The 25,752-nt window shown below is 39.9% G+C and overlaps 1 protein-coding gene across 3 annotated transcripts in view; it reads right to left on the bottom strand.

Annotated features, from left to right (window-relative positions):
* The window catches only part of tenm4 (teneurin transmembrane protein 4), a 112,589-nt gene that overhangs the window by 28,245 nt on the left and 58,592 nt on the right, over positions 1-25,752 (bottom strand). For all 3 annotated transcript variants that reach the window (XM_085370026.1, XM_085370027.1, XM_085370028.1), the window contains 9 exons: positions 25,011-25,037; positions 21,127-21,273; positions 18,550-18,766; positions 12,511-12,630; positions 8,939-9,200; positions 7,354-7,621; positions 7,109-7,252; positions 3,089-3,338; positions 2,655-2,675 (listed from right to left, as the gene is read on the bottom strand). In XM_085370026.1, the coding sequence (XP_085226152.1) occupies positions 2,655-2,675; positions 3,089-3,338; positions 7,109-7,252; positions 7,354-7,621; positions 8,939-9,200; positions 12,511-12,630; positions 18,550-18,766; positions 21,127-21,273; positions 25,011-25,037 (1,456 nt within the window). The remainder of the gene's footprint in view (positions 1-2,654; positions 2,676-3,088; positions 3,339-7,108; positions 7,253-7,353; positions 7,622-8,938; positions 9,201-12,510; positions 12,631-18,549; positions 18,767-21,126; positions 21,274-25,010; positions 25,038-25,752) is intronic.

The following is a 25,752-nucleotide window of genomic DNA, read 5'->3' as shown; positions in this document are numbered from 1 at the left end:
ATTAAAATTACACTTCTGCTTACTATAAACATAAGCTCACGGTGATAAATCAAAGCATGGGAGATTGGAAGCAAGACCAATTACATTTTACTATGCACATGCCAGATGCTAGAAACCTCTTAAACCGTGTTATTTTAAAGTGATTTTACAGCCTTGGCTCTGCTTCCATAAATATGATTCATTACATAAATGTTACTGAGGTTAAAGGTCTTTTCTTTTCAAGTGCTGACTGACACACTTTATTTGTTAGTTCATGTCAGAAAATGTATGAAAAAAAAAAATCAGACAAATCCAGAAAACTGAAAGTTAAATTAAAAGCTTACATCAAAATAAAAATAAATTATTAAAAAGTCACATTTTAACTGTCTGTTGACTAATTCTACTACTAATTTAGGAGAAAAACAAAACAAAGGAACACGTAACCAGCTTAGCAATGAGTTTGCTGCCACCTTAAAGATGACCAGATGTATAAGAGCAGGATACAGCACAGTTCTGCCAGACCTGATAAGCATTATGGAAAACCCTGTCAGCTGGACATCATTCAAAGTGGATTAAGACAGTATTTCAAATATAACCTTCAGGGTTCTTTTAGGGGTTTATGGTCAGTGTGACAGTGCCAAAGCGTACATTTTTAACACACAACGAGAAGAAAGACAAGTGGGTGTGTGGAATTGTCGTCTCCAGTACATAGTTTTAGGTGACAATTGACCTTCAATGAATCAGTGATGACAGGGCTTTGCAGCAAACCTCAGGCACACATGTCACAAACTGCCCGCTGACCTAGTTGACTGATATGATGCACTTCAGTATACTCCAGGTACAATTGGCTGGCTTAGAGAAACGACTGCTGTCTGAGAGTAGGTCAATGGCAAATCTCAATGACTGGCTTTGCATTCTATCTGCCATGTGCAATCAGCTGATACCTTATCAGCTCCTAGGTGCATGTAAAACAGTGTTGGTCCCCCATAGTGTTTGAAACTATGAGGTGTTATTCTCTGACCTTGAGCTATGGCCATATACCCCATCTATATTCACTGACAACATCTAGTTTGTAGAAGATAATTGGATTTTGCGGCATGGCGTCGTGGAAATGGTTGGAGCGGATTGGGACATCCTTAGTAGGGGGTCAATGAACACTGCAGTAACATCACCCACCTCCCACTCCTATCGCTAACTCACACATGAACAGGAGGCAGCCGCCCATTTTATACAGACACATGCTGTGTTTTCCTGGGCAAATCTCCTTTTCAATATGCAAATGTGTTTGGTGTGCTGAGGGACGGGGCTCTGATGTGTCTTGTTCTAGCAAAGAAATCTATGCGATGTCTAAGTTAATGTACAGAAGCATAATAAAAGTAATATTTCTGTTATGCAGAAGACAGATACAGAAAAAAGCAAGAAAGAGAGATTCTGAGTGTTTTGTTAGTATGTTCATCCTCTTGGAAACAGAGGCCAGTGACCAGCATCACAAGGCTTTTCATCCACAAGTTGACTAACTGTTCCCCAGCTAAAGTCATGACCCTGTGATAGAAAATCAATCAATAGCCCTTTGCCTGAGACACAGTATCTAAAGACAGCACACAGAGATTTCCCTTGCCACCACCTGCCATGGAAAATAAAGTCTCTGTATCTTAAGCCAGTGATAAAATCAACACTGAGTTGCCATTTTAGCAGAATCAGCTACTGTAGCTAGGCATGCACACCAAATGAGACATTATCTTCTGTTTAATCCTGCAATCATTTGCCTGTAACATGCACTACTGTTAACTTGTCTTTTATAATAGATGTTATATGAATAGGGATATATATGTATAGTACATATTCTCTTTACGATTATGAAATTACATTTAAGACTCTCCAACACTGTCAAAAACTGTCCCATACTGAAATGTTAATTTTTTTTTTGAGGTGCACTTTTGCCTTTATTGGTTGGTGGAGCACTGAAGATACACAGGAAAGTAGAAAAGGGGAAGGTATGTGGCAAATGGACAAGGGTCTGACTTGAACCTGGGCTTCTACACTCATATTGTTGCATGCTCACCCACCCAGCTGCCCACTTCTTTAACAACTCGAATGCTCCCAAATGATTTCATTTTAGAAGAACTAAGGAGAAAGCCTAGAAATTAAGCAAACTTAGAGTTAATAAACTGTGCTTTCATGTAAATTATCTGGTTTAATCCAAACAAATCTTTCAGAACAAATGAAAATGAACCACAGTTTGAATTGTTTCTTGAGTGAAAACATCTTTTGAATGTTTTCAGAACCAGGAAAAGGGAAAAAAGATCCAAGAAAAAATATAGGAAGAGGAAAGACCAAGATTGTAGGATATGGCCAGCATTTTCCAGGTGTTTTTGGAGAGAATGAGAGGGAGTGAGAAGATTTTCCCCGAAGATTAAAACAAATGCAGCTACAAAATGCAAACATTGTATAAAACGATAATCACTCAGCTCATTTAATTTTTACCATTCACTCTAATATTGACAGAATGGTACCTGCTGTACTTACATCAGCTGACATAGACAGCTGTTGACAGGTTTGGCAGGTGTAAAAAGACCAATATCTCGAACTTTATTAAGATAAATATATATATTTTTATTAATTTGGTGACTGGGCTGTACCCTTTTTTAAAAATTAGCAAATACTGTGTGGCTTACCTATGCCTGAAGTCTTTATTTCTGTGAAGGTTTACCAAAAGAAGCAGAAATGAGAAAGGAAGAGAAAGGAAAGAAAGTGTTAGTTGATAGTAGATGGAATTAAAAAGTAGTAGGCATTCTTAATCAAAAGGGAAGCATGAATAAACAATATTTCAATTTTTTTTTTTTTTTTAATCGACTCAACCTTCTCCTTGGGAGCATTAGGAAATTCATCTTTCCTTAACATTTCTGTTAAGACCTTATTACATCCTCTACGTCCCTTATGAGATCCAAACTCCAGCTGATACAGGTGAATCAGAGAGGCAGAACCATCAATCCTTTGCCTTTAGGGCATTTCTGTCTATCTCGATCGACCTCTGTGGTTTATGACCTGTATACAAGCCCATCTGAGCTCATGGTCCTGAGCGAAAGTAAGTAGGCTACTCTTCCGTTACCTGAGCTCCAGGACGCTGGTGACATTCCCTGTGGTGAAAATCCTCCTCACATAGTTGAAGTCACCCACGTACAGACTTCCATCTGAGCCACAAGCCAGAGCAACAGGGGCCATCAGCTTGTTTCCGTCAGCAAGGCCATTACAGCTAGGGCAGGAGATGCTGCGCCTCCGCCCATTCCCCATCACGCTGCCGATTACAGGAGGCTGCTGGGAGATGAAGACGTTCTCTCCGTTGCCCATGTGAAGAATACCTGATGAGGGTACAGAAAAGAAACAGCTTATTTAGGTTAAGGAGAACAAGGGGGGTGAGCACAAAGCAGCATGGCCAGCTGTTAGTGGAAAACATTTTACAATTTTGGTTAGAGGTTAAGTTAAACCAGCTTTTTTTCCAATTGTCATTGAAAGCAGTGTTTCCAAAAAAAAAAAACTAGGGGAGTGTATTGAAACTTTTTTTTCCAGCTATAACAAACTGCCTGATTTAATTAAATTTACATGTTTGAAAGAACCCTGAGAAATGATGTGTACAAACCCATCCCACCCGAACATGCTAGTCTGTGTCAACAGCTACAAAGCTAAAAATATATATATATATCTTGTCATTATACTTTTGATACATCTCAATTTAACTTGCATTATTTCTATACAGTGCTTAACAAATTTATTAGACCACCTTTGTACTCACCCATGAAGTAAAGTTTTATTTTAATAAAAAACATGTCAAGACACACTCCAAAACACCTCCAGTAATCTGCAGATGAACAGAGAATCTATAGAGAATAGATTTCCAATCTGGCGTTGAGCAGCACAGAAGTTCATATAAATAATTTTGAAAATTCCATGTCATAAAATTTAATTGATCAATTAAGGTCCTCGAGCAGCTTGATGTGAGTGTAATGAAGTTCAGAACAAGTGGATTAAAATGGGATTCGTACTGAATGCTTTCATATTTCTGCTTGATGGATAAGCAGTTTGCTTATGCTAACGTGATACCAATGGGAATTTGGTGAGCTGAGCCTGTTCCACTGCTCTAACTCTTTGAGTTCCTGTCTCAATAGTGGTTCAAGGTAGCTTAATGCAGATTAAAAGCTATATTGGATGAAGGATTTAAGGGAAAGTGTAAGTCAATACACAGATAAGCATTTGATGTGATTTTAAATAGGACTGTGTGTGTACCTCTATTAACTAGAGCCATGAAAATTGCACTGAGTGCCTGGGATTGCAATAAGAGGTCGTCTTGGTGGATGAAAACACGGGCACAATTTCACAGCAAAATAGGAACCAAGAAACCCTTGGCACAAGCATAATCTCTTGGAGCGAGAAAATTATCACACAGGCACAATCACGAAAAAGAAATCCAAACAAGAAAACCCAAAAGAAAACGAATATATATATTTGTTGTTGTTTTTTTTACCTGTTTTTCTATCTTCACCAGCTTTGCGGCAAACAAAATTAAATCAATAAAAATATAGCAGATGTGCAAGCATTCACATATGTACTTGCATGCACACTTTTTTTTAACATTAGTGTTGCCAATCTGCTCTTGGAAAATTGTCAAATATGTAAATGTAAAGATGTTGCTGCTGCCCAATCAATGTAATCATATTTGAAATTCAGCATCTGCATGCCTGTCTTAGTTTTGCTGCATCTGATGGTACTTAGTGACCTGAGATCTTTGAGCAGCACAACATTTGGTCTATCAGAAGAGATCAGCCAAGCATCCCCTTCCTGGGACGTGATTTAATCTTAGGGACTGCTGCTGCTGGGAGTAGCAGGCTGATAGCAATTAAATTAGGGATGATTCTAAAAATGCTGGGCATGAACAAGACATGAAGGTGCCAAAAGAGGGGGTGACTGGAGGAACTGGCAGTGCTGGTGGTGAGGGCAGTTCTCGCCTTCGTCTGGACTCCACTTTCAGGCTCAGCAGGTTTAGCGTGACAGATCAAAATGCCACCTTCGTGAGCACTTTTCAAGTATGCTTCATCTCCTCTGATGAGTCCTCCCAGACACAAACAGACACTGAAGCCTAGCTAGTGACAGGTGATGCACAAAGTTATTTCTACTACTGCCTTTTAGGAGTTATTTGATGGCAATAAGAAAATTGACCTCCCTCACCTAAAAACGGATGGAGGGAATAAAAAGTGAGATCTATCAAGGGCTACATGACACTGCTGAATGGAATAAAGCCTAAAAATGCTACAGGCAGGGAGGACAGTTTTATGTTACATTAAAAGCATCGTCTAAAGCACGTGGTGGAACCAGTGGCACTTCTTCTTATCTACTCTTTTCGGCACATTCAGGATGACGCGCAAAATATAAAAAGGACAGGCAAACCTAAAATATACACTTTTGTACAAAATGTACTATTTTTAAATGGGGTCCTGATAGCAACATTTTTGCCAATGTGACCCTATGCTTTTACTACCATCACAAGACTTAGATGTCTTGTTTTGTTTTGTTTTTTAACAGCAGCTAAGTGAAAAGAACAAAAATCCAAGACATATTTTTCTGTCATTTCTGTTCGCCTTGCTTCTGTCTTCTGCTCTGTTCATTGTGTTGGGAGTTTCACCATGTGGAGGCTCTCCCACACAGACATATACCAAGTGACAGCAGAAAACAAAAGAAGAAGAGGATATTGTTATTTGTGGACATATGTATATTTTAGAATATACATTTTAGTACTCCAGCTGTCTGAATATCATTAAACATTAAAATCTTAACAGCCTTCGAAGGACGCACTTGCATTGCTATGCTATTAATATATTATTTGTGGCATAAACTGTTTATATCAGCAATAATCATTTATCGCAGTTATATCTGGGGCAATATATCATCCAACTAAATCAGTATTCTAAGAGGCCTGTGTACAGTATGGGTGAACCAAATACAAAAAAATTAACACAGCCTGTCATGGATGCAGGTTCAAGGACCCAGAGGAGAATCGGGATGCAGACTGTTTAAACAGAAGGTGTGCCAGTTGCAGAGTTCAAAAACAGAGTCCAAAAATAAGAAGCCAAGAAAATCCAAACAAACCCAGGAGACCATGGATGGGGGAGAAAAAAAACACTAGAGGAGCTTAACAGACACTGCAACAAAGACTGAGGGGGAAGGCTGGATTATTTGTACACATGGAGGTGATTCGGGAAGTGGCGACAGCTGGGGCGAACTCGACACAGGTGTAGACAATCAAGGCGAAGTAAAACTAAGCACAAAGCACAGGAGACTAACTTCCAAAGTAAAACAGGAACTAACTCAGAGAAAAGTACAACAAAATAACACACTCCATAAACTTGACAAGAACTTAAAGGTTTAAAATACAAGAGCGCAAAAAGTTTGAACCCTCAAGTGAATAAACAAGGACAAACTATACAATCAAATCAAACAGAAAACACCTGAAGCTGAATAAGAGCTTAGAACTCCAAACAATATAATAAAACTTGACACACAAGGAGTTAGCAGAGGTTAAGTAACGCAGAATGCGAGGAACCAAAATACAAATAACCCTAACCTGCTTTCAAAAGAAACAAGATTAAGAGATTGAGATTAATGCACAAACCCCCACAATGAACCAATAGATCGTGATCCAGGTACATCTTCTTAAAATTAAGATATGTTGTGGGATAAAGTTATATTTTGAAGGCTAATTGGGTACCAATATGTTTAAACATCTGAATTCAATATCAATACTGTAAACTGTATGATTAATGCAATGGTAATGATGATGATTATTAACAATAGCAGTAAAAAAATTTCCCTGATCTCCACAAATACTTTAATAAAGAAGCTGTTGAAAGGGTGCTGGCATAGCTCACTGGCTTAGCAGGCGACCGATATGCCAAAGGCAAGTGCAGGCCGTTTCCTTTATGTAGTTCTTTTCACCTTCATCTACTGTACTCTGTTTTTGTCCAAGGGCTACAGTACGTTACTGTCCAAAATAAAGATGAAATGCCCCAAAACAAGTTTTTTTAAAAAGAGAAGTTATTAAAACAAAAAATATATGAAAAGGAACAACTGGCTGACTCACCACTCTGGATATTTAAAGCATGGTGCTTGTCTATTGTCCACCCTCCCAGTTTTGAGGCAATGGTTTCGTAGCCCTGTAGTACAGCGGTCCTCTTCTCCCATAGAATAAGGTCTGGGCATGACTCATACTCAAAACCAACTGAAACTATGGAACAAAACAAAGATAAAATAGTAAAAAAATGTGTGTTCTCTGGATAAAAGAAAATCATATCAGTATAATCAAAAATAATTTTTGTCATCGCTTACCAAAAGCTTCGGACAAGCCATAGACCTTCTGGCTGTAGACATCTGTCTTGTCCCACACAAAGTCATACGAGAGATTTGGGGCTGCAGGAAACCACTTTCTGAAAAGCCTGCCTTCCACAGCCACCATGAGGTGAACTTTCATCAGGTTAAAAGGGATTAAGGAGTGGGTGAGAGTAACCCTTAGCACTGACTTGTAACCTGGGGTCCTGCTGCTTAAATAGCCGAGTCTCATTTCCGTTCCAGGTATAGGTACTTCTTCCTCCAGAGACTATGAACAGAAAAACAAAGCTTATTAAATATAGAAAAGCATCGATCCTGACAGAAGGTGACATGTTATAAATTCTGTCCTCACATTTGAGGTAATAATGTTCCACTGTTTTATTTTTTTGCTGTTCTTGTTTTACACAAAATATCAGCTTGTCAGTCTGTTGGTCAATGGCCACTGCAGCCATTATTTTTTTAGCCTTGCCTCCAACCACATCTATGGACCCAAGGGAGACTGGAAACACTAATTAGAGGACAATTATGCTCATGCGTTACATGGCATAGGATGAAGAATTTCTTCATTATGTATTCCAATGAGAATTTTCCATAATTGATTTCAAAATAGCAAGTCCTCCATTAGGATGGTAGTCTTTTCTATGAAATCCATATCGCAGTTGCGTAACCTGTGTGCTCTTGGGCTCAGAGGCTGCCAAGGCCAATAATATATAGAATAATAAAAGTTAGCTTAGTAAGATGCTGTTGCCTTTAGAAATTTTAGCTGAGGTCAGACCTGTAACAACAGTGGGTCAGCATTCATAGACTGTAGAGCGTTCGCAATGAGGATCAAGGGTCGACACCAGTAGTTTGGTTAACCAATTCCTGTCTTCTATAATTGAATCGCCTCTTTCCATAGTACAAAACAAGATTCAGAGTACTAATCAAAACAAGTACTTTAACTGTTATAGGTCAGATGACTTTTATGTGTGTTTTTTTTTAATTATTCAAACAGGGCAGCTATTCATGGTTGACTTATCAGGATTCCTTTTTACAACTGTAAATGGGATGATGTCCCTGTACACGGAGCAGCAAAGACAAGGCGACTATAAATAAACTCAACTCAGACTAAATTCCCTGATATGCCATAAATCTTACGAAGCAAACTGGGAGGCAGAGTAATGAGAGAAGTGCAGAGATACCTGCTAGAAATACAGGAGCCGCACAAACAGTTCGACAACATAGGTCACCAACACAGAAGTCCAAATAGATGCTTACATCAAAAAGCCTCATGTAGATAAACTTGTATGCATAACTGTAAGATGCAAATCCTTCCTAGAGGTATTTATATGCATAAACTGGATGACTACTCTACAGTAACAACTGTTTCTGTGGATAAGATAATAATCATCACTCTGCAGTTAGGTACAACGTATATTGTGAATTACCCAAATTTTACAGGCCAATTACACTTGAGTGATAAAAATTAAAGCACTGAGTCACTGTTATATTTATACTTGAAAAATAGTCTGTAGCTGTGCGGCATGAATCATTTACAGGAAGACCCATATGCATTAGAACCTGCAGGGCAGGGACAGAGCATCACCTGGATTTCAGGTACAACATTCCCTCTTTCAGCACAGGACCCAGCGAATGCGGTGAGCGGCGCTGGGGACACTACAGGGCTGGGCCTGGTAAAGCTGCTCAGGTCACAGCTAGGGATGTCATTCTCCTCATGCCGCATCACGATGGTATCCATGACAAAGAAACGTCCCCATGGCAACCAGAGTGTGTGCTCCTGGGTGATGAATGGAGCGCGTTCAAAGTGCAGGGCTATGGCTATGCCCCCATTGGTCACCAAGTCAAAACTGGAACACAGATGTGCACAATGTCAAAGAAAATTAACTGATTGTCTTACTTTTGGATGAATTAAAATAAATACAGTGAAAATTCCCATTCCCAATTTATACTATTTGTTTTGTGTTGTGCATCAAGCCTCTGTTGTGAACACGACACATTTGTTATTCTCTATTTAAAGGATAAAAAAGAGATTAATCAGTAATAAATTCAAAATTTAATTTTTTTAAAAAGTTAAAGAAAGGATGCTTTTAACTGCTTTGAATCATCTCTGTTACACAATGGAGCAGATACAATACGATTATAGATCACAATGTAAAAATGCAGGTTTCCTTGGTTTAATAATCTTAACATTTTATTTGAAGAATGCAAAGTAGCAGATTACAGGCGTGACTGTTTCACTCCAATTACCATGTAATGTGCTGCTCCTGTGCTCACATGTGTACTGTAAATGAGAGAGAGAGGTTTGTGCCGAGGGATGGAGGCAGCCGCCAGTACTTTATTGATCTCTTAGACGAAGGCTGTCCACTCTAACATCAGTCTAAAAGCCCTGCAATGCAATCCCATCTGCTGTTGCATTAAAGGGTCTCTGCCTCTGGACTGACCTGACTGTGTCTCAGTAAACAGGCTACATTTTGGCAGCGTCATCACCTCTAACTGCTGCATGGTACCTGCACCTGGACTGGACTTTTGCAGCTTTTGTCACTTCTCTCTAAGAGCCAATTAGCACCTGGTCACCTACAGGCCCCTGAGACAGGCAAACACTCTCTCTCACACACACACACACACACACTCAGAGTTTTTCTCAAATTACAGATACAGAAGTAAGTTTAAATAGTGCCATGTAAAATGGGCAAACTCCCTCTTGGTTTAAGCTTCTATATAAAGAACTCGCTCAGTCTAACTTCCCTTGAGGGTAAACATCTGATTGGCTGTGGTGATAAACAACAACTTGGTCCGCCCTTGATGTTTTGCCCTTGGCTGGGTGCAAGCAAAGTGAGCTTCTTCATCAGTCTCGAGTCTGCAGAGCAAGGCTCTCGTAGTACTCATGCAGCTGTGATCCATCAGTACCCATGCAGTTGCATTCAGTCTGTAGCATGCCTGGCAGGCTTGGGCTACGCAAACTCAAAATACTTCTGGACTACCATGGGCAGCATAGGCGATCGATGAAGAGATTCACTGGCTATTATCAATCATGACAATAGCCTTAAGGAACAAAATGATTACATTACCTACAGAAGGTTACCGCCTTGTGCCCTTTGGAAATGCATCAAACTAAGAAAGTTAACTACATTTTTACTCATTTGCCAGCTAATGAGCAATATAACAGTATATTTATAATGGACTGCATGACGTCTACTTAGGTTAAAGTGAGCCAAGGTCAGAGCAAAAAGTTAGTAAGAATAAACACAGACTGTAAAACTACAAGTTCTCCCGTAAAGACGCTCACAAGTACCCTAATAATGTAATGAGCTTAAACCCATGTCAGCATTTTTCTCATTAATAGAGAAAAGCTTAAAAGCGAATAGGTCTGTCTTAATGCTCAGCCAATCAGAAAATAGCTACACAGTTGTAAAGAAACTACACTAACCTCTTTTGTTTAGGCCTGAAAACTTTCCCAGATAGTGGAAAAGGTAATTTAAAAAACTAAGCCCTTGGACAATAAAGAACACATCATAAAAATGAGTTGAGACAGCTTTCCCATTTCTAAGTGGCTGAACAGGTGCATTTCTGATTTCACGCTGCACTGAGCCTGTTTACAGTGATTGCAGGGGAGTTGCAGGAGACTGGGCATGTTTACAGGGGAACCTGGGAGATGGAGTAGTGTTTACACATATGCTGGAAGGTAGAAAAGAGTATGGAGCTTTGCAAAGAAAAAAGTGACTGATGCATAAGAAAAAAAATGGGACACGCATAAATGGAAAAAGGATAGAGATGAGGAAAGTCAGTGCAGTGGAAAGGACATGAGACCTGGGCTCAAGGAAAGCACGGGAAATAAGTAAAAGAGCAGTACCCAGAAAGGAAAGGCTTATGGGCAATGAGAGATTAGAGGAAAGACAGCGTGAAGGGATGGAGAGCAGATGAAATGAGTGAAGAAGGTGAAGATGATGAAGTAGAGAAGAGAGATTTTTGTAAAAGTAAAGGGGAGAGAAAAACGACAGGATGGAAGAAATGAGGGGACGCAGGAATGATCAGGATCAAACCAGCGGCAAAGATGTGGGCCTTTAGAGTGTCAGTGACTGATAAAAGTGCCAGGAAGAAGTGGGGCTTGGAGAGCAAACACCAATTCATGTTGTGCTGTGATAGAGGGACTCGGTTTGCCACAAGGCCTTACTAACACTGAGATACCTGGGACTGGGGGTTGTGAGTGTATACTGTATGCTTGTACAATCTTATCAAATACATTTAAGATGAAAAGAAAAAGAGAGAAAATTATTAGAGATTTTATTCTCAAGTTTTTTTCTCTTTCACTCCAAGAAACACGCCGAAGCTAGTTTGATGTTTTTCTCTGTTTCTCTGAGAAACTCTCCTGATGCCAAAGCAGCCTGAACAGCATCGCTCAAAGAACGCTACACAGAGAACTCAGACTTTTTCCTCTTTCTTATTTAGAACACATTGCCACAACAATTTATCTTCCCCCAAAGGGTTTTTAGTGGTGCTGTAATAAAATAACAAAATAGCTTTTTTCCTGCTTTCCTGAACAGCCAGAACATATGTGGAATTCTCTGAGGAAGTAAGTGGTAATGATCTATGACAGTCACATTACTACGTATTATTTTATGGTCATAATTATAACATCCATACAACTAATTAGAAAAACCATTTCATAAATGGCAAAAGCATTATTAAACTATTTAGAGAGGATAAACAAGGAGCGCAAACACATTTCTGTGACCTAAACCTAACTGTGTCACTTAATTCTCTTAATCTTCTATTGTCGAATAAATAATGTCCATCTGCACAATGTTTTATAGCTCCAGTGAGATGCTTTGCATTGGCATATTTTATTCTTTCCCCACCCTGCTGCTACTGAAGCATAACTTATGAGTGTACCAGAAGGGCTTTGTTTGATTTCTCTGGGAATTGAGCCGAGAACTCCAAAATTGGACCAAATGAAATCACAAAGCAGATCAATGGCAGCACAGTTTGCTGTGGCAACTGTGTTTTTTCCCCCCCTTTCCATCGTTAAGATTTTGTAAAAGTATTTGACAATGATCTAAATATCACTATCTGTACAGCATTTTTAGGTAACTGCGAGAGAGGTTTTACTGCATCCTTTACTCTCTGTGTGTGCTTTGATATAAAGACTCAGGTTCTTACCTTCCATCCTGCCTGGTGATTGTGTAACCATAAGATGGGTTATTGATGAAGCTGATGTTCACTCCTACCAGTGGCGTTCCGTCTGACGTCACGACTTGTCCACGGATGACACAAGCATGGCTGTACGAAGTGAAAAAGATCAGCATTATTGCTCATTGCATAGCAGTACAAATAATTACAAGCTAACAGCAGGTGTCCTGCAGTAAAACCTGTATTATCTTGTTTTATTTATATAATTTCTGTCCACGCTAAAATATGCAAAAGAGGATGGATAAAACATTCAGACAGCATATTTTAACAAAGCTAAAAGGTTAGATAGAATGTACCAACAATACTAATGCTGCCTACAATGAATTCTTGGTTTATGGAGAAAGGACCCATTACTGCATACCATTCCATAGCTCGTTCCCATATTTCCTGTTTTTTAAGGTCTTTTTTTCCTTTTCTTTTTTAATCTGCTTCTATCTAAAAGTCAAAATAATGAAAACGAATTGATACCAATTGATACCACATACCACCAGCACTTAAGACTGACATTGTGGATTTTCTATATAACACAAAATGACGCTATCTCAGCGTACTTATATTAATACTAATACACTCTGTCTCCTCCTCCCCCTCCTACTACTACTATTAATATTAACCTCAACCTCAGTCTGCGACTGGGGAGAGTGCCCGCCCTATGGAAGACATCCTGCATCGTCCCGGTCCCCAAAAAGAACCGGCCCAATGAGCTGAATGACTTCTGACCGGTGGCACTGACGTCACATCTTATGAAGACTCTAGAGCGGCTCTTCCTCAACCTCCTCCGACCACAGGTACAACATGCCCAGGACCCACTACAGTTTGCATACAAGGTGGGTGTCGGAGTGGAGGATGCCATCCTGTACCTCCTACACAGAGCCCACTCACACCTGGATGGGGGAAAAGGCACGGTCAGGATCCTGTTTCTTGACTTTTCCAGTGCCTTTAATACCATCCGGCCCTGTATGCTTCAGGAAAAACTGAACAGGATGGAGGTGGACCCCTGCCTGGTGGCTTGGATCTCCGACTACCTCACCGACAGACCACAGTACGTCAGGCTGAAGGACATCACGTCTGACACAGTGGTCAGCAGCACAGGAGCACCACAGGGAACTGTGCTGTCCCCTCTTCTCTTCACCCTGTACACCTCTGACTTCTGCTACAACTCTGAATTATGCCATATTCAGAAGTTTGCAGATGACACGGCCATCATGGGGTGTATCTGGGATGATCAAGAAGAGGAGTACAGAAGTCTGGTGAGGAACTTTGTCGCATGGAGTCACACAAACCACCTGCAACTCAACACCTCAAAGACTAAGGAACTGGTTGTGGACTTCGGGAGGTCCAGAGAAGGTCCACTGCCAGTTCAGATAGAGGGGGAGGAGGTGGAGGTGGTCAACAAGTACAAGTACCTCGGGCTGTGGGTGGACAATAAACTGGACTGGTCATGCAACACAGAGCACCTGTATAAAAAAGCCCAAAGCCGACTGTACTTCCTCAGGAGGCTGAGGTCTTTTAACATCTGCAGGAAGCTCCTGAGGATGTTTTACCAGTCAGTGGTTGCTGGAGTACTTTTCTATGCTGTGGTGTGCTGGGGGAGCAGCACAGCAAAGAAGGACTCATCCAGGCTGGAGAAACTGATCAGGAAGGCTAGCTCTGTGGTCGGCATGAAGCTGGACACTCTGGTGACAGTGGCAGAGAAAAGGACATTAAAGAAACTGATGGACATTATGGACAATGCTGGGCATCCTCTGCACACGGCCATTAACAACCAGAAGAGTCTGTTCAGTGACAGGTTGCTTCTCCCCAAGACAAGAACTAACAGACTTAAAAACTCCTTTGTCCCACACGCCATCAGACTGTTTAACTCCTCTCTGGAGGGGAGAGGGAGGGGAAACAGGAGGACAAAGGAGGGGGGAACAACTAAGCTGTAGTGCCTCTGCACCTCACTGTACAATACCTTGTGCAATACTTTTTGTAAATAGTCAACAGTGCAATAGACTCAATACTTGAAATGTGCAATTCACTTGTATTTTTATTTTTTATTCCTATTTATTCTATTTATCCCCTTTGTATATTTTATTTATATGTGTCTCTGTATTTATATATGTGTGTGTGTGTGTGTGTGTGTGTGTGTGTGTATATATATATATAACAGTTCTGTAACTGTAACTTCGGTCGTTGCTGTGCTTTTTTTGGAAGTCGAATTTCCCAGAGGAACCCACCCGAGGGATTAATAAAGTTCTATCTTATCTTATCTTATCTTATTTTTTTTTCTTTTCAGCATTAGAAATAGATCAACAGAGAGGAGAAACATTAAAGTCAGTATGGATTTGCTCAAAATAGAAATACTGTACACAATAAAATAGCCATAACAGAAACACAACAAACTAACACCTCCTAGGGTGTCTCTAAGGGTTTTTCCATCCAGAATGGAAGGATAATGAGATAAGGAAGCTTTACTTTGCTTTTGCTCTAATTAAAAAAGAGGAATTATCTTTTCCATTACAGAATGCCAGAGAGGGAAATAATAGGACTGCAGATTGCAAGACTTGCTTGGCTGATTATCAAGACCTCAACAGATTTCCAGACTGACATCAGGCCTCCAGAAGCTGCATAAATTAGATCTGATCATCAGTCGCCACCAATCAATAGTGGGAAGTCGTCCAAATTCACCTCCTAATCTTACTGGACTGATGAGTTGAGACCTTGCTGTAGCACGTCTCCCTCGTCGACTCTTACCCTCGTCATTATCAAGGCCCGACTCATGGTCAGCCGTTGTTTCTGTAGTCGTTTGCAAAAAATTGGTCCCCTAACAAATGCCTTACTGTCACTTCTTCATTAGACCATGGCTATTTTTAATACATTTGGGTCTTAAACACTGCCACGTACTGGAAACAATTAACACTAGCGTGTTAGTAGCTGCCCTCAACATGTCCTTACCAGAGGCAAGATCATTCACCCTACACTATCCTGGTCCCCAGGAACCCTGTTTTATGTTAATTAGGCCAGGTCTCCTTCAGAAGACCTTCGCTGTCCACTACTGTGCTGTAAACAAGCAAGGAGATACTGCTCTGAATCCTTGGGCTTACACCCAAATATCTAAGAGGATGCATTTACATAGAATTATTACCAAAGTTAACCCAGCACTGATCTGGCTGTCTACATTTAATCATTCACAGCAATAGTTTATTTTAGTCTTGTTTGAAGTTTCAGCCGTCTCCATTTTCTTGAGATGGAGTTGTGAAAGCGGAACTATCGCCTTCCTGCTTCTGTGAACCACATCGGAAGCTGATTCCTCACTGTCAAGACAAATGATTTAAATATTGACATCAAATAAAACCCTGAGACAGAGTGGCAAAGGAAGCATGAAGAATTCACTACAGAAAATTCCATCCTTTGTGAGATTTCACAAGTCCAAAGGGATTCGCAAAGAGAAAAAGGGACTTCACAGTATCTCCAAACTCCAGTTTATCATACATCATCTGCACATAGAGGACATGTTATAGTATGAAATAATCTTTAGTTTAGCTTATCTAGTCAGACGTCACAGTGGAGTGTGTCAGATGTCATTTTCACCCCTCACTTGAACAAGTCTTAAACTTACTCTATATAGGAAAAAAAACATCAGGTTTCCTTCAGGTGATATTTATGGTGACGATCCAAATGACTACAGCAACATACTGGCTGGTTAATTTACAAGAAAATAAGAACTAAATGACAAAAGGAGAGCTTTTGATCTATATCTAAAAAAAGGTAAAAATAATGGTAGTAAACATTAAACGGTAAAGATTTGAAGCATAATTTGGAAATACCATCTTTCACAATTGTGTAATTGTGAGGAAACTACATTGTTTTCTCACACTGACATCTCAGATACAATAAAAGCTGCGTGTCAGCTTTAACTATAGAGAACCTTCAATGACCACGGCTAATAAATAGTACCATTAACTCGGAAGCAACGGAAACATCATTACCCACGCAAATGAATTGATTACAGGGGAAATCCTGCTGAAACTGTAAGCATGTCACTGCAGCCCTCTCTTTTCCCTGTCTGCGTGTTAATAGCATGCTGAACAGGGGAAAACGAGGAGACGTCGATATAAATTTTTAGCTCTCCAAATATACTATGCTGCTAAAAGGGCTAGGACACACAGAGAAGGAAACAAACAAGAGATTTTCTGACATTAATGGTCTAACGCTGATAAAAGAGTTCTAAATAAAATAATACAAGTGCACGCCTGTAAATGAAGTAAATGGCTTCTGCCTCGCTATTATATGCCAGCTATCAATCTTTGCCCAAATTGTTCCGCGGACAAAGCTCCTGTTTACTATTCTGGTCACCATCCACTGCTGGGCATAGGCAGTCTCTTGTATTATGTGTCATGGTGGAGAATCAAGATGTTTCATGCAGTGGCAGATGCTTTATTCAGTGGCACCTTTGCAGCTTTTTGCGGTGGGAAACATCAGAAATAGAAGTCCAACATGTCTACTAGCACAAGGAAGCGGTTAGAGGATCAATAGCCAGATGATCGGGTGACCAGGGCAGGAATATCAGGAAGGAAGATGCTGAGACCGTGCCTTTAAGGCTCATCTGAAGCCCAGAGCTCCCTGTCATAACTGTTCATATCTGTCAGTGGGTGGGGAATGAATACCAAGCATGAATAATAGATTATCACTGATATTTTTAGGTGAGCTAAGGCCTCCAATCTTGCAGCTCATCTCTGGATTCTTCATTTTACTTATTTATGTCTGCATCTTGTGAGAGAGACAAGAGTATTACTCAATCCTCTATGCCGCTTCCTCTGTCCAGTGAAGAACTGCAAAATGTTGAGTGGTTCTTGAAAGCTAGTAAAATGTCAACGAGGGAAAATGTCACACCGCTTCTCTTAAGTATCAGCTGACGCTACTGCAAAAGTAAAAAAAAAAAAAAATTTAAAATCAGCCATACTTTACTTTGCTGATGCAAATCACAGAGGTTTTTTAAAGCCTTTACTGACACTGGTGTTTGAAAGAATTAAATCAAATTTGGCATAATTTTCATATGTTAACAAGAACCCAATGCTAACATGTTTTTTAAAGTACAAATGGTCTGCTTAAAAAAATGTTAAAACACCTAAAAAAAAAATTAAAAACCAACAAACCATTACTGAGTCACATTTTAATACCATTTTCTAAACATTTTCAAATATTCTCAATTTACTTTCTTTAGGCTGTTGTCTCGTTCTGTCACGTGGGTATAATAAGTTGAGATGAGAGAGATGCATAAGCGAGTGAGATGCAAATAAGTGACGCAGCCTCACAAGCGTTTAAAGATGAAAAGAGAAGGAGACAAAAGAAAACAGAGGCAGGGGAACCTAATGGGAGTTTGACTGCTTTCCTGCCTGATATGAAAGGATCTCAGAGTCCATGGCTGGGGTGTCATGAGCTCTGCCTCTGGGAGCGGGCCTCAGATGGATTACCGTAAAAGTAATCACAATACATAAATATGAGATGCCTTTCTTTGTAGGGAATTCTCCTTCCTTTTTGCCACATTCTATGTCTGTCCATCATCATCTGTCCATCATCCTCCAAGCCTCATCGTTCATTTCAGCCTTACTTTCAGCCCCCACTGACTGCTGCCTCCTCTCCCTTGTGCAAATATTTTCATCTGGATTTTAAAAAGCACATAATTTACATCTACTAAGATCTGTCAGTGCTATAACTGTAGCGCAGTAATTTGAAGCGGCCTATATTAAAAGTAAAATCCACTGATTTATGCCTGAACCTCAAATGTCATTACTTAAGAAAGCGATAACACAACTGTTGAGTTCACTGAGCATCAACTGATAATTTGACTGGCTCAACCAGGAGGAATCTGACAAGAATCTTAAGCATGAACAACAAACGACGATGCAGAATAAAAAGGGAATTCAACCCAATACCGTAGCTGGTTCTGGTTATATTATTAAGAGAATTGGTTAGAGAAGGCTGTGCTGGGTGCTGTCTGGTGAGAGTAATGCAAAAGTCACTCACTTGCCATCGAAGGGGTTTGCTCCAGGGATTATGTGGGTGCTGTCCCTGCCCACAAGGAAGCGCACCCTGTCATAGAAAGTCTGTAGGTTGCTCTGTGCAGAGGACATCTGTGTCTCCTGGATGATGTCCAGGGGATCCGGGGAGCCCACACACAGGGAGGTAGTGTGACAGGTTGCCTGCAGACAGCAGTCTGGATCCATGCAGTCCACCAGGCCATCTGACAAGGTCAAAGAAGTCAAAAACACACAAACACTGACTCATTAAACAACAGCCTAGACACACACCTGGCAAAAGAAAGTATAAAGTACTGCTCAAAGTTGGTTTTAGGGTGTGTTAAGCACAAATGCTTTGAGAAATAAAAGTTTAAAATATATATATAGCCATTAACGTAATATAAAATACAGTAAAGATAAATAAAAAATCAAATTGGTGCTTGCTGTCACTACACTGCATCTTTAAAACATAATAATTTATCCTAGTCACACTTGCCCACATATTTTTAATGTAGGTGGCAGATAAGTTGATACAAGTTGTTTAGGGCTTTGTGTTTGAGAGTATTGTTATGCAGCGGAATAAATCTGGGACAGCTCGGATGATGGATAAGAATTTGTTTGCATTTTTCAGAACTCAGAAGATCATTTATTCTCACAAAATTCCCAGCTCCATTTGCAGAAGTGTAGCCCAAAACCTGCAAGGACCTGCCATGCACTGTTGGCTGCAAACCTTTGTCGAACAAACAGACTTGTATTAAATTTACATTAATCAGGGAAAGTAAGCAAGAGTACCTGCTGCTTTTGTTATCAGAACTCAAGTTTTTTTTTGTACTATGATTAGTTTGCTCCACATCAAAAAACAATAGTTTGGAGCAAATTATCATCTTGAAAGTCAGAAAGCATACAGAACTGCAATAAAATGTACAAAATGTTCTAAAAAGATCGTTTCAAAGTCTCCCATAAGAAACTATCGGAGCCCAGCTGCTTTTTGGCACTGCTGAATTTCAAATGCGTCCGAAATTCATCAACTGTGTGTCCTCGGATGAGTGTGTTGTGTTTCCATCTTTAACCTTGTCTGTTACTTTGTGCTTCTGCTATTAGCTTATCAAATTTATTAGACCACTTGTCCAAAAAAAATAAGAGAAAATTAATATTTCAGAAATATAAGCTAAAACTAAAAAAATATATTGCTGTTAATTAGGGAAGTAACAAACTGAATTAATGTTTTTATACCCAAACTTGAGCTGACACACTGGAGTTTTCTCACAAATTAATCAAGCATCACATTCAAGAGGCTGTAAATGTAACAACTCTAATTTGTTGTGTTAATCAAAAAATAATAATAACATGTTTTACTTTGTTTCTTTTGTAAAATAGTAAATTTTAACATTTGTGGATAACAACAATAAATATATTTTAACATTAAAAATATTTTAATTAACAAACTTAGGCTTACTGGTAGATTGACTATTACAAGAACATGAATAAAATAAATAAAATTTCCAGTACTGTCAATTTAGGGCAGCTGTGGTAAAACCTTAAATTGGGTAATGGTCTAATAAATGTATCATGTGTAGTATATGTTTTCTTTATGCCCAAAACTTTGCACTGTATATTTGTCTTTTTTATGGATATTATTCTTCTTGTTAAAATTTTAGGGCTTCATACCTTATATTTTACTTGATATAGAATTAGACAAGAAAGGATTATTTATTTGCCTGTTGTATTATTACACAAACAGAGACAATTTATATACATGAATAGGAGTCAAAATTAAATATATAATTTATTTAATATACCATAGCAGTGAGAAAAAATAGAGCAGTTCCGACCTGTTGCTTTACTCAGTGTTTCTTACGTGTACGCGTGTGTATATCCTCCTTATTTGATGGTCGGAACTTGTAACATTGCTCATGGCTCTCTGTCAGTAATTTAAGGAATACATGACAAAGAGAGCTGCTGTGCATTGCACTTTTCTTTGCTGAAGTGGGTCACTGGACTCCCTAGCCTTTGCTTTAAGGGGCCTATCTGGCCAGATGGGTGATAAAAATAAACCCTGCTGTCAGGATTCAGTCAAATCCCCAGAAGCACCCTCCTTTTACTATTGAGAGCTGTGTGGTCCCTGTACAGTGATCGGAAGACAAACAGCCCCTGCATAAATAAGGGATGCTAGTGCATAGCTCAAGCCCAGAATGAGGTCTGGAAGAAAGGAAGTCACGTCTCCCACTTGGCCTCAAGAGTGGTGCAGCCTCCTGGCTGGCTCTGTGTGTGTGCCTGGCTCTGCTCAGGGCTAGTTAGAGGGCAGAGCGTAGACTTCCTCCTGGGGCCGGCGAATGTTCAAGACCTCAGGGCCAGGTACTCTGCTTTTTAATAAAAACCTGTTGTCCAGGTGCCTGGCTGGAAGCCATTCCTCAACTTCACCTGTATAAGAGAGCAACTGAGCCTGGAAAGCATAAATGTACGTACAGGATATTCTCAAGCACAAGGGTGGTTAATTTTATAGTCAAATCATGTCTGGTTAAGAGTCCCTGTTGATGCCTGGCCAGTGTCAGAAGGCACCATTGTGTGTTGTTTGTGACTTTACCTCCATCGTTGTCCTTGACATCACTGCAGGCAGTTTCCATAGAGGTGTCACAGCCAGTGCCCCTCCAGCCCAGCTGGCACACACAGTACCAGCCATTGTTACCCAGAGTGCACCTACCATTTCCATTGCACAAACCAGGGCAGCCCTCTGCGTAACAAAATGGACAAAGACAAAGGTCGGCAATGAAAATCAAATAGCAGTAACACACGGACACTGTACGCTATTTATGGGAAAAGAAAACTACAAATTTGAAAAAAATGACAAAAATGTGAGGTGAGAGCTAATATTTATCGGGTAACAATAAGATTTTAAATGGGTGAGGGCAGCCACAATGACCCTCGGCAGAGGCTGATTAATTTGATATACCTTCCGTGAAGCTTCTAATATCCCTTTGCAGTAAAATCAGATAAGCGGGATCTTCTACATCAATATTCACTCATTACTACAGTGGACTGGACTCTCATATCTATGCCGCTACAGTTCGTTAATGAGAGCAGTGGTGTATTGTGCTGGTATTTCCGTCCGCTGAAAAAAACAAGAGTTTGGTGTTTTACTTATTGAAAAAATAATTCATTTTATTATTTGATAAACTGTCCCAAGACACTTTTCAGCTATCAATAACATACAATGCTTGTTTTGTCATTATGAGAAGAAGAAAAGAATATAACATAGTATAGTTTAAAATGGATAAAGGTTACCTCAGTAGCTTTGTGCAGAGGCAGGCTTTGCAAGAACTACTGTTCCGGGGGAAGCGACCCCAAGGGAGTGAAAAGCTGGCTGGAGCATAACGACAGGTACAATATTCCAATGTTTTTCTTTGGTTATATCTTTACAAGGGCATAGATTAGAGGATGATCTTGCCCATTCTTCGACATTTATCTGATACCTTGTGATCTGTATCCTCTCACAGAGGCATAGGGTAAATTCACAGGATATCAAAAACACATCTTAACAGCGGCTTGTGTTGCAGGAAGGCTGCCTTGATAGAAAGAATATTAAACTGACCCATTTTATCGACTAAAGACAGTGGGGCAGCATTCTCTACTGTATGCTTTTACATCACACAGAAAGAATGGGAGCAAAAGAGGGAGATACTGAGAAAAGAAGAGACAGGTGTAGTGATTGGTGGACATATGAATGGGAGAAAGATCAGTAGTGAGACAGAAACAAGTATACGCATTTAGGAGGATGACTGTTGTAGATCTCTCGGTTAGCTACAGAGTAAAGGTGACACTATGACATGAGTCATAGCATAAACAATTCAAAGAACAGCCCACACTGCTTTTACTTATGCACATTTATCCCATATAAATGTTTTTAATGGCATAGGCAACACTTCCCCTTTTGCTTTAATGCTGCTTTTTAGAATTTAAATAAATCAAGATGTGATTCAAGTGCACAAGGGTTTTAACAACGACAAAAGCATTGCATTCACTGTTTAGGAATTGCAGTCATTTTTATATAGTCCCCCATTATCAGCCCTACAATAATACAAACAGAGAAAAATCCAACATTCATTTTACCCCCAATGAGCAAGCACCTTGGCAACAGCGGGAAGGAAAAACTCCCTTTTAACAGGAAGAAACCTCCGGCAGAACCAGGCTCAGGGAGGGGCGGCCATCTGCCGAGACCAGGTGGGGTGAGAGAAGGAAGACCGGATAAAAAATGTATACAGGTGGTCCCATTGAGACCCGATGTCTCATTTAGAAGAGAGCAGGTCTGGTTTTCCTAGCAATTTGATGCAGTCATTGAAAAAAGTAATGTAATTTTAAAAATAAGCACTGTTTTAAATACTTTGTGAAAATCACGACAGGCAATGACTTTGTGAATTCTACACCACATAGTTGTAATCAAATGCAGTGCTTGCTTCCTTTAGATGCTCTGCCAGGCCTTCAGTGGCTGCTTGTTTGTGGGTCTCTGCCTTTATTTTTGTTTTCAGTAACTGAAAAGCATGCTCTACTGGGCTGACATCAGATGACTGACTTGGGCACTGAAGAATATCCCATTTCCTGGCTTTGAGAAACTCTTGAGTTGCTTGTGCAGTTTACTTTGGGTCATTATCCATTTGCACTGTGATAAATCGTCCGATCATTTCTGTCGCATTTGGCTGAATCTGAGCAGAGATACAGCCCCGTACACTTCGAATTATTCCAGCTTTTCTTTCAGTAGTTTGATCAATAAACACTAGTGGCCAGTTACACTGGACGCCATACACAGCCATGCCATAACATTGTCTAAACCATGTTGGACAGTGTGGTTTTCTTCAGATCAACAGCAGTTCTTTTGACTACTGTATACTTTTCAACTTCCCATCATTCTGGGACAAATTGTACCAAATTATTCTTTTGCGCATTACTAAAGTTTTAGGGCTCAAGTTAATTTCTTACTATTATATTATTATTCTTTTTTAAGAATGCAATGGCTTTTTCCTTCACTTGCATCAACATTTCTTTGTACCTAATCTTGAGAATTCCAGCGAGAAGCTACCGAATACATGTTCAAAATGTTAATCAACTCCAAATTTTTTATTTGTTGAATCTGTCGTAAAATAATGATATGAGCAGCTCACCTGGTTGTGAAACTGCATGTTAATCAATTTTCCAATTACTCTGGAGGCTCGGAAAATGTAGGACTATGTATACAAATGGCTATAATTTATAAAAGGTCAGTGTAATACTACTGTTAAACCTCTTGGATTAAAGCTAAAATTCTGCACTACAATCACGTCTTATTGTAACCATGAAAAAAGAACCCCAAAACAGAACTATATTTCCAATAGTAAAACATAATATAAAATAGTAATCAGGAACACATTTCACCAGATAACCCAAATCCTTATTTGATTATTTAAACCTGTTAAATAACTAGTTTGGTTCAGGTAAATAAGTTTGGTTCAGGCTTTTTCAATTGGAGCTGTTTGTCCACACTACAGAGCAGTCCATGGGCCGTGGACATTTGATGAACTGTGAACAGCTGCTTAGGAGAGCGGCCAATAACTACTGTATAAGGCATGTTGACAAATGTTTTCTCAGCAATTATAAGTAAAACAAAAACTCATCTAGAACTCCAATAAAAACAAGATTGTGCACTGAAGCCTTGTGTCCAGGCACTTTCGGTCATTTCTTGTGTTATTACTGAACAAATGGACAAAACAACTGCGGTTAAACCAGTAGAGACAGATGATTAGAAAGCTCACAATGTTTATTAGAGGGATAAATAAAAATACACTTTCAATTGGCACCACTTCAACTTAATTGGCATGCCTTTCAGAGAGGAGTCCCTGCTGAGCTCTACCCAATCCTTCCTGAAACAGCTCCAAACGTGAGCTTGCAAGTGTTCGAAGACCTCTTCTGGCAGACCATCCTATGCCAGGTGGTCCATTACCAAGGACGCAGTGAGAGCAAGAAGGGTAGCTGGAGGCAGGAAGGCAGGGCTGCAGCAAAGCCTGTACCCCCTGCTTACCCAGCACCAACCAGACCATGAACTCTTTTAATTAGAGAGGATGCGGCCTCAGCACCTATCAGGCCCCTCTCACAGCTGCATGCTCATTCATAATGCATGGCACAGGTTATAAAGGCCCTTTCCCAACATCCCCCAATTGAGAAAGAAAGGATACAAGCACACCAATTACTCAACACATAAAGAAAGCCCCATAAATTCACTAACCAGGTGCGAAAGTGCTAAGTGGAGATTACTGTGTGACAATATGGTAAAATAAAAGTTGATGGGAGATGTGGGATCTTAAGAATGAGTTGAACAAGAAGTGCATAGTGTTTGCATATGTCAATGTAGGGGAAAAGCATGGTGTGTGCATATGATTTGTTAATGCTGGCTGGATTTACAATGGGAGGAGGCCAAAATAGAAGGAAGGAGGAATGCCATACCTTTCACTACCTTATCCAGATAGTGAGCTTGGGAGATAAAAGACAGGACATATAAGGGAGGTCTGAACAGTGCCACTTCCATGACAGGACAGCAAGGCAATGTGTTAGTTTACAGTACAAAAGGTAATTAAAAAAGACGAAAAATGCTGACGTGAAGCATTACATGCACGCACTACAAGCAACACAACAAATACGAACCAACACAGAGGAGAGAGATGGAAATGGAAAAAAGGCAGGGAAAGTTGTGGAACACAGAGAAAGAGAATGAAAGTGAGAAAGAGTCAGAGGAAGCGAGCAAAAGGATAAAAAAGTGAAATCTGTCACTATTTAGTAACTGCTGAGATCGGCAGAACGTCTCAGGGGAGTGTTTAAAAGGCAACATGATTGATGCGCACGTTACTTCCCTTAAATCTCTTAAGCGATATTGCAAAGGAGGTCAGGATGTTCAACAAACGGTGCTTTTAATTTTCAAACACCTCTATATATGATAAGGTCGCCAGAGGCTTTGCCAGCGCACGGGCCAAATCGGATCTCCTGTGCTCCACAGCTTGAGACTCGAGGCCAACGCGGAGCTCTCGATAATGAAAATTGATTCAAATCGAGATCTTTAGCTTCTAAATAGACGACATGGAAGAATATTCTTGTTCAGTGGGGATCTCAATATGGCACTTATAAAAGCCCCATCAATAATGTAAAGCCAGTGTATAAAACATTCACAAACTGAGTCGAGGCTCATGCAGCC

The sequence above is a fragment of the Diplotaxodon limnothrissa genome, linkage group LG14, assembly GCF_057381915.1.
Source record: "Diplotaxodon limnothrissa isolate DT_005_m linkage group LG14, D_limnothrissa_male_GT1.1, whole genome shotgun sequence".
Classification (NCBI taxonomy): Eukaryota; Metazoa; Chordata; class Actinopteri; order Cichliformes; family Cichlidae; genus Diplotaxodon; species Diplotaxodon limnothrissa.
Note: the sequence above shows the minus strand (reverse complement) of the source record. Positions and strands in the feature narration are given on the sequence as shown.